Source organism: Artibeus jamaicensis, unplaced genomic scaffold (genome assembly GCF_021234435.1).
Source record: "Artibeus jamaicensis isolate MK-2021 breed Jamaican fruit bat unplaced genomic scaffold, CSHL_Jam_final contig_354, whole genome shotgun sequence".
Taxonomy (NCBI): domain Eukaryota; kingdom Metazoa; phylum Chordata; class Mammalia; order Chiroptera; family Phyllostomidae; genus Artibeus; species Artibeus jamaicensis.
Genome location: NW_026521803.1, coordinates 28,100,028 through 28,116,543, shown reverse-complemented (window position 1 = coordinate 28,116,543; position 16,516 = coordinate 28,100,028). Strand labels below are relative to the sequence as shown.

General features: G+C 45.1%; 1 protein-coding gene across 1 annotated transcript in view; it reads left to right on the top strand.

Annotated features, from left to right (window-relative positions):
- Positions 1 to 674: 674 nt before the first annotated feature.
- SKOR2 (SKI family transcriptional corepressor 2) overlaps positions 675 to 16,516 on the top strand; it is a 34,161-nt gene continuing 18,319 nt past the window's right edge. Inside the window, exons 1-4 of the mRNA XM_037165053.2 lie at positions 675 to 3,254; positions 4,239 to 4,299; positions 4,668 to 4,742; positions 16,309 to 16,374. Of these exons, the coding sequence (XP_037020948.2) occupies positions 675 to 3,254; positions 4,239 to 4,299; positions 4,668 to 4,742; positions 16,309 to 16,374 (2,782 nt within the window). The remainder of the gene's footprint in view (positions 3,255 to 4,238; positions 4,300 to 4,667; positions 4,743 to 16,308; positions 16,375 to 16,516) is intronic.

Genomic DNA, 16,516 nt, shown 5'->3' with positions numbered 1-16,516 from the left:
ATCGTGCATCTGGCTTTGCGAATTTCCCCCACCTTCCCCCCAAATATCGAATTACAGTGTGAAAGTATCTAATGACAAAGACGAGGAGGGAGGGGCTTCGCTTTGCTTTTAACAGTATGTGTCTCAGCCAGTAGCGAATTTCCCACAAGGAAACCTCAGGCACCACAAAAATCACTTTTTAAAAGGTTTGGATTTATTTTTTTAATCAAAATCAATTCCCACACAAATGGTCTCTTTTTAAATTGGGGTTTCAATGGCCAAGCCCCAGTTTTTCACAACTTTGGTAATCTGCACTAGTTACAGCTGTTGTCATTACTTTCTAATTTCTATCGGGCATGCCGTTTATTCTAACAGCTTCTATAAATCAGGGATAGCTAATTTACTTCGGATGTTTAGAACAGGGGAAAAAGAAGTTCCTCCAAGTCCCTGCATTTCGGAAGGGTGACCTGGAAGAAAATTAAGAGAGATGACTTCCTTGTGTCTGAAATTTGGTCAACTGTGCCAGGTGACTATCACATATCCGTCAAAGCAAGGAAGTTATTATAATTCTTCAGTTAGGGACTCAAACCACTCTCTGTTTTATGTTGAAAAGGCTCTTGACAGCGCTTTCTCCTTTCCCTTCCAGTCTCCAAGGCAGACCCCGAGGGCTTGGCCCGGGCTTCCCGCCGGAGGAGATGGCTTCCAGCCCGCTGCCGGGGCCCAACGACATCCTGCTGGCATCGCCCTCGAGCGCCTTCCAGCCCGACGCGCTGAGCCAGCAGCGCACGAGCCACGCCAACCTCAAACCCAACCAGGTGGGCCAGGTGATCCTCTACGGCATTCCCATCGTGTCCTTGGTGATCGACGGGCAGGAGCGTCTGTGCCTGGCGCAGATCTCCAACACCCTCCTCAAGAACTTCAGCTACAACGAGATCCACAACCGCCGCGTAGCACTTGGCATCACGTGCGTGCAGTGCACGCCCGTGCAGCTGGAGATCTTGCGGCGTGCAGGGGCCATGCCCATCTCATCGCGCCGCTGCGGCATGATCACTAAACGTGAGGCCGAGCGCTTGTGCAAGTCGTTCCTAGGCGAAAACAGGCCGCCCAAGCTGCCGGACAACTTCGCCTTCGACGTGTCTCACGAATGCGCCTGGGGCTGCCGCGGTAGCTTCATCCCCGCGCGCTACAATAGCTCGCGCGCCAAGTGCATCAAATGCAGCTACTGCAACATGTACTTCTCGCCCAACAAGTTCATCTTCCACTCCCACCGTACGCCCGACGCCAAGTACACACAGCCTGACGCAGCCAACTTCAACTCGTGGCGTCGTCATCTGAAGCTCACAGACAAGAGCCCCCAGGACGAGCTAGTCTTCGCCTGGGAGGACGTCAAGGCCATGTTCAACGGCGGTAGCCGCAAGCGCGCGCTGCCTCAGCCAGGCGCGCACCCCGCCTGCCATCCGCTCAGCTCGGTCAAGGCAGCGGCGGTGGCGGCGGCTGCTGCGGTGGCTGGAGGCGGGGGATTGCTGGGCCCACACCTGCTGGGGGCGCCACCGCCGCCGCCTCCACCACCCCCCCTGGCGGAGCTGGCAGGTGCGCCGCACCCCCACCACAAGCGGCCGCGCTTCGACGACGAGGACGACTCGCTGCAGGAGGCGGCTGTCGTGGCTGCAGCCAGTCTTTCCGCCGCTGCCGCCAGCCTCTCGGTGGCTGCGGCCTCTGGCGGCGCTGGAGCGGGAGGGGGCGGCGCCGGGGGTGCCTGCGTTACCGGCGTAGGCGCTGGAGCGGGCGCGGCAGCTGGCTCCAAAGGCCCACGCAGCTATCCCGTCATACCGGTTCCCAGCAAGGGCTCATTTGGGGGCGTGCTGCAGAAGTTCCCGGGCTGCGGGGGGCTCTTTCCGCACCCTTACACCTTCCCGGCCGCAGCCGCTGCCTTTGGCTTGTGCCACAAGAAGGAGGACACGGGGGCTGCAGCCGAGGCCCTGGGGGGCGCGGGCAGCGCCGGCACGGGGCCGAAGGCGGGCCTGTCGGGCCTCTTCTGGCCCGCGGGCCGCAAGGACGCCTTCTACCCGCCCTTTTGCATGTTCTGGCCTCCGCGGACCCCAGGTGGGCTTCCTGTGCCCACCTACCTACAGCCCCCGCCGCAGCCGCCTTCAGCACTCGGCTGCGCGCTTGGGGAAAGTCCGGCCCTGCTGCGCCAGGCCTTCCTGGACCTGTCGGAGCCCGGCGGCGCCGGTGGGAACGCTGATGCTGCGCCCCCGCCGGGTCAGCCCCCTCCAGTCGTGGCCAATGGCCCTCAGCCTCCGGCGGGGACTGCGGCCGTTCGCGAAGCGCTCTTTGAGTCGCCCCCGGGCGGCAGCGGTGGGGACTGCAGCGCGGGCTCCACGCCACCCGCAGACCCCGGCGGTGTGTCCGGCGCAGGGGCCGCGCCGGCTGGAGCAGGACCTGCGGGCTCCCGAGTGCCCGCGCCCCACCATCCTCACCTCCTGGAGGGGCGCAAGGCGGGCGGAGGCAGCTACCATCATTCCAGCGCCTTCCGGCCGGTGGGTGGCAAGGACGACGCAGAGAGCCTGGCCAAGCTGCACGGGGCTTCGGCGGGCGCGCCACACTCGGCCCAAGCGCATCACCACCATCACCATCACCATCCGCACCATCACCACCATCATCATACCCCGCAGCCTCCGTCACCTCTGCTGCTGCTGCCTCCGCAGCCCGACGAGCAAGGTTCTGAGCGCCACCACCCAGCCCCGCCGCCGCCTCCACCCCCGCCACCCCCTCTGGCCCCGCAGCCGCACCACCGAGGCCTTCTGTCCCCCGGGGGCACCAGCTGCAGCTATCCCAGCGAGGACAGCTCCGAGGACGAGGAGGACGAGGAAGAAGAGCAGGAGGTGGACGTGGAGAGCCACAAACCCCCGGAAGGCGAGGAGGAGGAGGAGGAAAGTCGAGACCCCGATGACGAGGAGGAGGAAGACGAGGAGACAGGGGTCCTGCTAGGGGACCCCTTAGTCGGAGGCGCCCGGTTTCTCCAGGGCCGAGGGCTGTCTGAGAAGGGGAGCAACCGGGACCGCGCGCCGGCCGCCGCAGGCGCTTTCCCACTGGCCCTGAACTCGTCCAGGCTGCTGCCGGAGGACGGGAAACTGGGTGACCCGGGTGGCTCGGACTTGCCCCCGCCCCCGCCCCCGCCCCTGGCCTCGCAGAAAGCGAGCGGTGGCGGCGGCAGCAGTCCAGGCAGCCCGGTCCGCCATCCATCACTGGAGGAGCAGCCCTCCTGCAAAGATGTAAATATCCCCTTTAGGCTCCTTCAAGCTAATTATTATTATTTAAATGTACCTTTAGGCTGAATTGGTTACATATGCGCAGGCAAGATGAATCACCAGATTTCCCCACAGAAATGAAATATTCAATGTGTTTGCGAGGGCTTCTTTTCTGCCAGTGGTTCCCCATAAAAATGCAGTTTCTGGTTTCTTTCTTACAAAGTCTTCCCAGCGCTTTGAGGCCTCCATGCCCTCCTCTAGTCAAGTTAGCTGGTGCAGAAGGTGAAAAAGACCAAGTCCTCCCTCTAACCCACCAATCTCTATCGCCTCCCCACCCCAGGGAAACACAAGGGGTCACACAACTGGAGCAGCCCGAATAATTCTGTCTCTACTCTGCTCCAGAGGTCACGCCCCCCACCATGACTCAAAAGTAAAAATAAAAATAAAAATACATTGACTTTGAAAGTTGAATTCGGTTTTATTTGACTGCTTTTATCAGCCCCAGAGCTCTCTAACCAGAATGGACACATCTGTAAAATACTGTGTCCAGTAAAACAGAAGATAGACTTCTCAGCAAGACTGGCTTTTCCCAAACCAACCTCCACCCACGGGAACATGATGCCTGGAACCCCTAAAGACAAAAGTTAAGTTTAAATGGCTCAGCATCCACTCAAGTGTGCATAGAAAACACTCCTGAGGACTTCAGAGTGGCATGTCTTTGTCCCTCGTGTAGTGTGGATTTGGTAAATAACATAGCATGTTTACTTACAGAGCATGTAGTAGGTGTGTATTTAATTAGCACTCTACTTTTTAAAGGACAACATAGGTACGTGTAGTTCTATACATGTATTTAAGCACAACAACCATTCAAGAAGATAATCATCCAAAATGAAGCCTCTGGAGGCCTCATGGAGTCGCTTTTACTGATGCTTCTCCCTGCTGACTGTTGACATTGGTGTATGGTTTGATCCAGGCATTGATTTGTGTGTCTAATTCTTCTCCACACAGAATCAGAAGACTAAGGAAAACAACCAAGTTATTTTATCGACAAAAGATGACAACTTTTCAGGTAAAAGAAAAATAAACCACCAGTTATCTTTCCTGCATTTGACCATTGCTGTGGGACTTACACACAGCTTCTTCTGCCCCCACCACCATTCTGTGGGTTTTCATCCATTGAATTTAATGGGTTTGGGGGAGGGGGAGGAATATTCCAGTTTGTATTGTAAAGGGTAGCATTTTTATAGTTTCCAAGCACTGGCAGTTTTCCAAATAACAGTGCCGTTGCCCTAATATCCACATACTTCTGTGCATCTAAGTGATGCCAACACTCTAAACACACGCAAATACATAAACACGTGTTAAAACTATCGCATGTCTTTGTTGCCCACTTATCAGTATGATCACTTGTAGATTTTCTGTTTTGTTTGATTCTAGATAAGAGCAAGGAACATAGCTTTTTCATCACAGACTCTGACGCTCCTGGAGGAGATTTTTGGAGAGAAAGATCAGGTAGGCCGGGACGAACAGGAGGAAGGAGGGTCAGATGACAGAAAGAGGGGCTGAAATTCATAATCAAAAGAGTGAATATTTAGTACAAGGGTAAAGATGAGAAACAATTCCTAGTAGATATAACTAAGAAAAGCACAAATGGGAAAGCAGTGACATTAATAGCAATAAGATTATTAATTGCTGGGCATATTTCAGAAGAAAATTCAGAAATATATCAGGTTACACAATGAAACAGGCTGGAAAAAGCATAAAATGACAATAATTGAAATGTTCTCTTAGAAACCTTCCATTAAAAAGGATCACAGCTTATTGCTTTTAATATCTGTCAGAAAGACATTAAAGGTGTTTTATGACATCTATGCCAACATTTATATTATCTCCATGATAATGATCTCTACACAAAATGTATAATACATTTACAAAAATTACATTATACAAATTAAATGAAACCACCTTTTACTGATTGCTAAATGTCTCCAAGGGGTTTGGGAAAGACGTGATTAGAAGTTTTGATACTAAGTTGTCTATTGCAGTGTCTTAAGGAGAGGGTTTTGTTTCTTGGGAAAAAGGAATCTAATTTTCCATTTATGTAATGCAAACTGCCTTGGCTTTGACTATTCACGGTTAATTGACTGTCAAACGAGGTTGTTATCCTGCGGCAATGTCTGCAAATTTGCCTGTCAAATGAGACAGAGAGAGCAGGCTAGGAAGTGAGGGAGAGGGGGAAGGAGTGGTGTGGGGAGCAGAAAGAAAGAAAATAGGATCTGAAAGGGATCTTATATAACAGCAAAGTACAATGGAAAAGATCTCCGAACCTTCGTTTTTATTTGCCCATGGAGGAGACATCTCAGCATCTTAAATGGCAAAAGGCAAACATCTGTTCTGATAGGGAAAAATAGCTTCATGTCATGGGAAGGAAGCTTTGTACGTTGTCACATATTTTCAAATTATTCCATGGATGTATTCAATAAATACTGATCAACATCCAGTTTAAGTGGACAACGCTGAGTTGCCAAGAATAAGAGTAACGTGGGGCACTGGGCAGTGGCCACGCCGAGTCTACGTAAAATGCACGCGTTGACTTTCTGTGCATTCTGGCTTCACCTGTGTGTTAGGACGTTTTAAATGTTATTATCATCACTTCCACACATTAAAGCTTTATGCCCCTTTGACAATGCATGAAATTACCTTTCACGAATTTGGTCTAAGTGTCTAACATGGTAAGATTGTTAAATGCGATTTTTCTGTTACAATCTAAAGTGTACAATGTGAAGTGGCAAAGGCAGTGATATTTGCCCCAAACTTCCACCTCCCTACTGTGATAGTTCACAAAATTGAGGCCTGAGATGGAAAGGATCACCACCAAGGAATTTCTAATTCCTGGAGTGTGAAGGGCTTGCACACATTCACAGGCACACAAGGTTTCTGATTCTGTTTGATTGGTTCCATAATATCTAGCTATTTCCCAGACATTTCTAGATTGTCAGTTGCTTTTGTTTGTTTGATATGTGTAGAAAGTAAGAGCACATTCATGAATATGAAAACATAATCTTAGGAATATTCCCCAGCCCTGGATCCAATGCTGTTTGGTGGCTCTTGTAGCTAAAAGTACGTACAAAAGTAGCCCACTTTCTCCCATGCGTAGAAACCACAGATGGGGGTTCCTGTGCGCTCCGATAAATGCAAAGCAACACTGGCTGTTTCACCAGCTGAAGAGGATGGGGACTCTGCTAGGGCTGTGTCGTACAGCCAATGAGCGTGGAGCACATCCTCACCCCTCTCCACCGGTACAAACAAAGCTCAGAGAGCTCGAAAGCAAAGCAACGTCTCTTCCCAGCGTCACTGTCAGTAACGTGCTGTCGGGGAAATTTCTGTTTGGTGGTTCCCTTTTCAGGAGGCCCCATGAAGCTCCAAGTCCAACAGCGTAAGAAAACCTGCATGTGGCAGTGGCCATGTATTTCTGACACAGTGCAACCCACATAGAGGCAGGAGGTGGGCCCCGCTTTTCATCCACCAATCTTACGACTGGTTTTAATTTAATGTTGCTTGTTCAAATGAGTACTTTGTAATGCATATGCACTAATTTTAGGTTCTTTCTGACTGCCTAAATTCAGAGGTTTTTATTTGGAAGTTGGCCGTTGGTGATATTGAAGTTCACGTTATAGCGTACATGTATTTAATATAAAATACACATTTAGAGAATAATTGGCACCAGACCTTACACTTCATTTTAGCTAAATCAGAAATCACCATAACTCTTATGCTATTTGGTGCCAATTTTGAAAGAAATAAAGATAAAAATTTGTAACGTAGTCTATAAAACATGTAAAATATACATAGCTTTTCAAGAACAAGCAATGATTCATACAAAACTGGGATAATTTGATGTTTAAATTGTTAAAAGTTTTCATAGAGTTCATGAGAAAATCCAAATTCCACAGTCTGAAATCATCTCTTTTTAGGAACTTTAATTTTCTACATTGCAGTAACAGCTAACATTTACAATTCTTATAAAATGTTTAAGTTAACATTTCAACAACTGTGCCTATCCATTAGAAATCTAAATGTATTAGAATATACTGATTCCTTCACAGAGTTACGGTCTTTTCAAGTTGTGTTTATTAATAGTCTCTGTAGATTTGTTAGAAAGGGAATTTCCATTCTTCCTTGGCTTCCCATTTGGATGGCTTGGCTGGTTTCACTTGAAAACCAGTTTCTTCTGGCCTTGGAAGGACGTGGTTTCCCCACACATAGTGACTGCAGTAAACCCTGAAAAGCCATCAGAACCCCGAGGAAGATAGCCAGCGGGGAGAAAAACCATCGGGGATAAAAACCATCCTTGTCTGATATTCAGACCAAAATACAAATGCCAAAAAGAAGGAAGTAAAAGTATAGTCAGACGTGCTCTTCGCATAAAATTCCCACAGTGCCTGAAGCTCAGGGCGAAGCAGTCAATAGTGACGTTGGCCATGACACCCAGTCGTGCTATTGATGTGTTATGAGTCCCTTCCTCATAATAATTTATCTCATACAAATTCCCAGTGACACGTGTTCCATATTGATTTTCCACATTACAAGTTCATTCTCACATTGTTCAGAGAGATATGTAGGTAGTGGGTTATATTGTATTATTATCCTGTATTAAATGGGAAATAGGTGGGGTGTGGAAGAGCTGAAAACATCATAGAAATGAATAAATGCTCAAGTGGAAGATATATTTTGTTAAATTTGTCTTGAAATCTTGAGTCACAAGAACTTCATCCCATGGTTTCTTTGCTGAGCATGCAGAAATGATGTTGTAAATGTCCAAACTGTTAAGGAGTCCTGGCTGCTGTGGCTCAGTTGGCTGGAGCATCACTACATAGCTGAAGGGTTGCGGGCTCTATTCCTGGTCAGGGCATGTTCCTAGGCTGTGGGTTCGATCCCCCGTCCAGACACATGCAGGAGGCAGGGGTTGGTGTTTCATGCACATTGATGTTTCTCTCTTTCCCTCCTCCCCAACCTTCCTCTCTTTCTAAAAACAATGGAAAAATGTTCTTGAGAAGATTTTTAAAAAGCGTTAAGGAGTTTGGGTTGCAGTGTGACTTGTGTGCCTTCAGCTGCCCTTGCTGGTAGGAAATATTAGCCGATGGCCTTCAGTTGGATGCACACTGGAGAAAACCCCAGAGTGGGCACCCAGCTGGCCTGTGTTTGGATGTGAATGAATTTACTTGTGGTCAGACTCCAAAAATCCATTTGTTTAGCAAAGCGTCAAAAATCCAGATGAGCCAAAGATATTATGAAAGCTGTGGTTAGCTGCTTCACTGGGTGGTAGCAGTGGAATGCATTACCCAGAACAGCCTGCTTATGAATGGAGTTATTTCTCCCCGTGTAGCCACTGTCAGCTTCTGCAGGTATGTGACAGCATTCATGTGCTTATTTACTCAGTTACTCCCCAAATACTACAGAGTGCTTACCGTGTGTGAGGGACTCTGCTGGGCTCCGGGGTTCAGAGATGGAATCAACACCAGTCCCTGCTCTCAAGTTGCTTTCAGTCAAAAGGAGAGGACAGATCAGCTGGGATGCAGCATCTATACTGTAATCCTGGTCCAAACAGAATATCCAATAAGGTGTATATGGCCAAGGGTCCTGTAGCCAATGTTTAACTCAACCACTGTTATTGGAAAATATCAGTATTTTACCTTGGCACATATGCAGTATAACATAAAAGAATGAAATGTCTTTTCAAACTACCTAATAAGTCAGCATGCAGTTTTTGATTTTTCTATAAATTTTCCCTCCCTTGACAATCATAAATGTGGTTTATGAAGAAATTCCTACAACCTTTCTCTAAACGAGTGAGGTTATAGACAGATCTTTAAATGATAGGTACTTGCTTTTATCAATCCCTACTATAAAGTTGGTTTAGCAACCACACTTAGTTCCAGCTGACGTTTTTTTTAGTTCATCATCTTAATTAAGTTTAGCCTCCCTTCACCCTTTCAGCCTTATTGGTAACTGTTACTTTTCAGCAATTTTGAAGAGATTACACTTAAATGATTTTTTAAAAACCTCCCTGTTAATGGTTATTAACCTTACGTACAGCAAATATTGTGCTTCTGCATAATTAAAGGGATCAACCAGGAAGTTTTTTCTGCATCCCAGAGTCCCCAGAAGCCAGTTGAACTTTTATCTGTAGGTCTTCTTAAAATTAGACCCATTGCTTACAGCCCAGTAATATGGATTAGGCAGATGGTAATGTGGTCAAAATATCACCTCCTCAAACATATAAATGGCAGCGTTTTCTTGCAATCCCAGGGTAGGTTTGCCTATCTGTTTTGAATCGCTTTAGTAAAGTTAAGTGATTTGGAATTGAATGCAGGCAGGTAGGCTGGCGAGACAGCTCAAAGCTATTGCAGGTCAAGGAAAACAGGAAAATGCAGTCATCCCCCATTTGAATCCCCTTTATTGTAGAAACGCCAGCACCGTTAGACTCTGGGCATTGCCGCATCTTGTTCTATGTATAGAAGTTTTAAAATCAATTTGATTTTCACTGGTATGATTCTCTAGTGTACTTAATATGCTATGGATGGATTTCTGAGAAGAGTAAGAAGCAGTTACATTTCTCATGAATATATAGCGGATGAGGCACTCTGATTTATTATTCCATTCTATTTTATAACATGCTTATGATTTTTTAAAAAAATAAAGGTAAAGAACAAGAAAAATCCTAAAAAGCACAGACTAGTGGATCTCTAAGTTTTAATCCTCTCACGAGATGACTTTGGGTAAGCCATTTAACTGTGTTGTGCCTGAGTTTATTCACCTATAAAACTCGATAATACCATTAAATTACTATTGATATTTTTATGAACGATGAAATTCGAAGTCTTGCAATATATGTATTTGGAATTAAATTATCTCTACATTTCAAATATCGGTTTCTTTTATTTATGAAAAATGTCCCTTCTTACTTTTGATTTTAAAATTTCTATATGAAACTCAAGGAAATGAAAGAGGATGAAAAACTCTCCAAAAAATAAAAATTAGATAGCGTGGATTGACATCAGAAGTTCTAAAACTCAAGAAAATTCTAAATGAACTCAAGATTCACTAATCAAAGGTATTTGTATACTTAGTCAGGAAGCAATGCATACGCAACTAACATTAAATTTTGGTCATGAACTACAAAGTTGGCTGTAATTTTTAGTTTACTGTAACCCCACCAGTACTAATTTGGCTTTCATTCCATTTTTGTTTTTGGCCAACAGAGTTAATATTTAGTTACTTCATTCTCCAGCACACCCTCTCCAGTGGTATTGATTTTTTTTCTCTTCTGTTCTGTGACCTCACTAAAGTGCCAGATGTCACAGGGGAAGAGTTTAATGTACAACTTAACACCAAGGAATTAGCAGAAGTCCAAGTCCCACTGATAGAGGAGAAAATGGTTTAACCTGGTTTTCTGTGTAATTGATTTTTTTAATGTCTTAATGCAAAGTGTTCTTAAAAATCTCTCAACCATGGGCTGTGCCGACTTTTGGTCGTTGTGAAATGTCCTAGTTATACTAACCGTAGATTAACTTTGACCCCATCCAAATTTAAGATAGACTATTAGGGAAAGAGAAAGTAAAAATTCCAGAAAGTCTAAATGAAGGCCAGATCATACAACAAGGTTTCATTATTAAAATTCAGAGTTTATTTAGGAATTCAATGTTATAAAGTGAATCTCGGTTCAACAGAGGCCAGGCCCTGGGCAGAAGCTGTTGGGAGGGGAGAAGGCAGGACAGCGCGTTGGGAATTATGGGTAGAGACTGTAGAACGACTGGCAGGTCATACATGTCCTTTCAGTGTCTGCTCATCTCCACCGGCTATATTAGGTAGCATGTGAGTGCCCCCCACCATTCTATGGAAACATCTGGACCTTTGACTGAAAGTTGTTGTTCTTTGTCTCAATGTTAGAGTACATGTGTATCTATCTCATATACAGACACAGCTCCAAACCAAAGCCGTTCCAATGACTAAATTTATCCTTGAGTGTGCACTTAAATAGCATGCTTTCTTTCTGTAAATGGAAATGTTTCCATCAAGTGTTGTGAACAGCAGTGCTGGGGGGACACAGAGGACCTTCCCGTGATAAGCAGTTTGCTAGCCCCTGGGACTGCTGTGTGGGCAGGGCCTCTGAGTGCTGGTTGCAAGCTCAAGGGGGAGCTTAATGGGACAACAGCAAAGACAAGGAGCAGGAGACCAAGTGGAGATGAAAGGAGGAGGAGAGAGAATGTATTTCCATAGAAAGGGTGGATGGATGCCAAAGTTTTTATTCTTCATCCATATTTCATACTGTATGGTATATACATAGTATATCCTATACACATCCAGGTACAATATTTAAATGATCTTATGTATTGAATTCACATTTAGCTTGAGAACAGTAATATCCATTTCATCAGCTTTTCCTCCTGCCCCATGACCACCAACAGAACAGGTCATCTGGCCTACTCGTTTGGCTCTTAAAGTTAAATGAGCTCTGAAAATGTCAGGCATTTTTTCTGTCGGAGACGATAGCAGGCATATTCATTAATATGTCTTGGTTAAAACTCAGTTCTATGGTTTTGTCTATCTCTGAAGAAATTTAAGAATGTCAGAGAAGAATAAAAATGGAAACATCACACACTTCCCCAGTAAACCGAAAATATAGAGTAAGCCTTAGAATACTCAAATGGGTGAAAGTGTGCCTTTTCATTCATTGGAATGACTTAATGGTTAAAGCCCCCTTATAACAATGGAGGATTTACAGTAGCATTAGTGTGCATTTCTTTCACAAAGCAGATTGAATTAAGTGCAAGTGCTCATATTTGTGGAAAGTATCTGTGCTCCTCCTGGGGTAGAGGTGCCAGGGGTTTCCTGCAGGTCAGGACTAGACTGGCATTTGTCAAGACCCCAGGCTCTCAGGCACAGCACAAAGTGGCAGAGTAGAGACAATCAGCACCTAGAACTTCAGCTCAGGAAAAAGTGAATTTGCAGAAGTTGGGAAAGGCTTTACAGAAGTGAAAAGACTGGAGTGGCGTTCTGATTTTGGATGGAGGGAGAGCAGAGGGCACCTTAGGCAAGAGAAACAACGTAAGCTAGAGCAAGCAGATATGAGAAATAAAGTCCCAGGTAGAGTAAAGGGCTTGCGTTTGGTGATAGACAGAGAAAGTTTGTTTCGGCCAATGGGAAAAGATTCTAAGAGAAGCTGGAGGCCCGGGCGGGGGGTGGGGGGGTGGGGAGGCAAGGAATGTAGAGCGGATTCTATGGTGCAGACCACAGGAGCCAGTACTGGTTCTTGAGCAGAGGTGTGCCTTGATATCTAAGAGAAAGTCATTACCTTCATGCTTCGAAAAGTGGTGCTAGTGAATCTATTGTCCTTTTTTTGGAGGGAGGGCCCTCCCCACTTTGGATACTCTAGTTTCCTCATCTGATATTTACTGCTCATGTCTGCTTCAGTTGGCATATTATCACATTCATCCCTCTTGTACTGCCGGCTTCTGATGGCTGTGTCAGGGCGGAAACGGAGGTGTGGTAGAACATTCGCCTGGAAAATGGGACCACCTGGTGCTGGAGGACCCCCGGAGGGACCAGGAAAGCAGGAACCACGGGACTCCTGGTTCTCTGGCCTCTACCACAGAGTCCAGAGATGCAGTTTCTCTGGTGTGACGTGTTGCTGCCTCTCCCCTCCAGGGTGAGCAGGACTGGGGGGCAATGAGACAGGTCCCATTGAACTGGACCCGAGAACCTGCACTTGTGGGGCGCAGATGCAGACGCAGCCCTGAGCAGCCGCTTCTGGTCACTGCAGTCCACAGGATGCATTTTAGGCTATGATTATCCATTACTCTCCAACTGTAAGCCACCCAATTGTCTTCCTTTACAGTCTGGCTTAAGATATATTTTCAACCAGACTTCCAAGAAACCTGTGCCATCCAAGTTATAATTTTCTCTCCTATAACTCTTCACAATTAAGATCACTGTGCCCTCCACCCTACCTCTTTGAAACTTTTTTTAAAGGGGCAATGTAGTGAGAAGAAAACTAAACATTTAAATTTCTAGATGTCTCCAAAGCCATTCTTTAATTTTAAAAAAGTAAAATGCATTTGACCCGATGAAATTTTTATAAAAATTGGAAGCTCATTGTCAATGAAATCTCATTTATTTAATCTAGTATTAGACTCCCTTTTTTGTTAACCAGATGGAAAACATTAGCAGTAATAGTGAACAAACATGCCTGGGCTCCCAGAGGTCATTTTTAACCACCATCCACAATCTGGGTTTTACAGATTAGTAATATACAAAAGGCAACGGTCCAGATACTCAAAAGGCAGCAGAAGCGTCTGCGCTTCTTGTTTACCTAACATGTAACTATTTTTAAAAACCTTCTGCATGTGAAACATCCAGATCTAAGCCAAAAATTGGCAGATTTTACCCAGGAGTTGGAGTAAAATGTCTCTTTGAATAGATGCTGATGTAAAATATTAATAAAACCTCCACGAGCCGATGAAAGAAAAGCTTATTATTAATGTCATCAGTAGATCTGCCTGTGGTCAATGCAGTCTCCATTTCCTAACCATTTGTTTAATGGTTTCGTACCTCTGTAAGCCTTCTCATTGTGGAGCAGAAAAGAAATGCGTTTGAACATATTGTAGTTTAACTTTTAGATTTAATTATCTAATTGAAATGTAATATAAGATAAACAGTCCACAAAATACACCAGTGCAACAAACAGAGTCTGGTCTAAAATGTGAAAAGGACCTGCCTTCTAAAGTTGTGCCTATTCAGAAACCAACTATCTCATTTAGTTTGAGCTTTGAGTGGTGGGGGAAGTAGCAGAAGAATAAACTTTTATTATGGCCTGTAATTGGATGTGGAGGGATGTGCATTCTTGTTTCCTCTCCTGTTCAGACTCAGTATTGTACGAGCATGAAACGCCTACCCATTTAACTGGTTACCTGAGACTAGAGCAAACATAGTCAATACTGCGGATAATATGCCTTTATCTTCATTTCAAAATACCATTCTTTCTGGTTTGCATATTTATGGTTTGTTATCCACCTTCATGTTACTCTTCTTTTGGATACTAGTATTTTATAGAAATTACATTGAGGTCTATATTCACAATGGTTCACAGATATTTTCTCATTATTTTTTTATTTCTAGAGAGAGGGGAAGGGAGGGAAAAAGAGAGGGAGAAAAAGATCAATGTGTGGTTGCCTCTCATGTGTCCCCTACTGGGGACCTGGCCAGCAACCCAGGCGTGTGCCCTGACTAGGAATCGAACTGATGACCCTTTGATTCACAGGCTGGCACTCAATCCACTGAGCCACACCAGCCAGGGCTCGTTATTTTATTAGATGGAGAAGAAAGCCAAAGTATGAATGTTCAAAAGCCTATAGAGGGAGGCCGTATCCAGGATGAGAATGGGAATGGGTCTGTGTAAATATGATCTTGGTAGTAGAGAAAACACCTGCCTTTAAGGACCTTGTGGACACCAAAGACATTCTTGTCCTAATGGTGGGGAACAGTGAAGCACCTTCTTAAAGCTATGCACATGTGTAGGAATACTTGCCTATATTGTATTTACATGTGTGTATTTATGTACACACACCTATACATGCACACACACATACCTGAACACACATATTCCCAACAGCATTCGGGTGGAATGCAGAATCACAATTTATAATATTATGCTACGAATTCTCCTGTCTGTCCTTGATACCATCCTGTCTCCCTACTGCTTTGGGGAGAAATTCTGTCGCCCTCTTTGCAGGACTTTTTACCTTGACAGTGATATCTCCCAGTATTCCTCTAAGTGCCCGGGGCCATTACATTCTATTTCTTGCTGAGGAAAGAAAATGAATAATTATCGAGGAAAGAATTGAAATGATCCATTCAGGCCTGTGCTATAATTTAGGGTTTAAAACTTCCTGGGGTTCCTTTTTGTGACAACGGAAAACACTTTATTCGATACCTGTTATGGGTGCAGCACTGTGCTAGGCACCTCCGTGCAAAAAAGCCAGAGCCCTACCACCAAGTGGTGCACTACCAAGTGGGTGAGGTAGGCAAGTAAGCAAACAGCTCCAGGGACACAGAGAGAGCTAACTTGGGGGGGTGGGGCACAGTTAGAATCAATGAAACCTCAGAGCACTTTTGTCTGTACTGCCACACAGCTTTGGAAAGCTTATTACATTGCATGGATAGTTGTGGATGGCAAACTGAAATTCGAAAACAATTCTGGCTGGCTGAATGATTGGATTTCTTTGGTTAATTTATGTTTTCGGGATTATGTAGACTGACTTTATGAGTGTAGATAAATCCATTTTGTTAGCCTGCCATGATTGTGGTTAGCACATAAGCAAAATAGGTAAGAAAAACAATCTGACCTTTGCCCACAGTATAGTTTTTATTGGTTAAAGCCAAGTAGTTAAGAAAGTATCATCAAGTATGTGAATATCACAAAGTAATATAACTATTTCACATCTCTGTTTTAGGTTGTTTTAAAAAACAAACAAGCTACCACTTATTAGGAAATTGCTCCAGGCTTGGAAATTCTCTCCCAGGGACAACTAAAGCCTCCTCGCACTTCTGTTTCACTGTCCCAAATTTGGGCAGCTCAGGATGGCGGCAGGCTTCTGCTTCCACTGTCCTGAGGGCCTTCCCCTCAGAAGTTCTCAGTAGACTTCTTTACTTCTGAAAGAAGAGGGACCCTGATCGAATTTCTTCCAGAAATGTTGACTGCTCAACCTCCTCTCTTGCCCACTCTAGCAATTACCTTTGTTGTAAAGGAGGGACAGTGGTGGGGGCTGGGAGGGGAGCTAACTTCAGGAATCTGCTGTCCCAGGCTCCACAGACGGTGCCCTCCTTCTCTCTAGCTCTCACCACGCTTCTGAGGAATTGTACAGGAGCAGACAAGGACATTTGGTTCTGAGGACTTCCACTTTTTCGTTATCGTAAATAATGGCTCTTTTGTAGGTATTAAAAGAAAGCGAAGAGAAAAACCTTCACAAAATAGCCTACACAAGACTAACGCTTTTTTCTCCTTTCTTTCTTTTTTAAGGTGAACACACTCAAGAAACAAATTCACCTCATTCACTCAAAAAGGACGTAGAAAATATGGGGAAAGGTAAGAAAAGTTTTAACTCTGCAGAACTTAGCTTTAAAAGGCTGCAGAGATAATAGGAGGATATTTTTGTTCTACACCATATTTTAAGCTTGACAAGCAACATATGAATAATATATGGACCATTGGGTGGATATAATTGAGA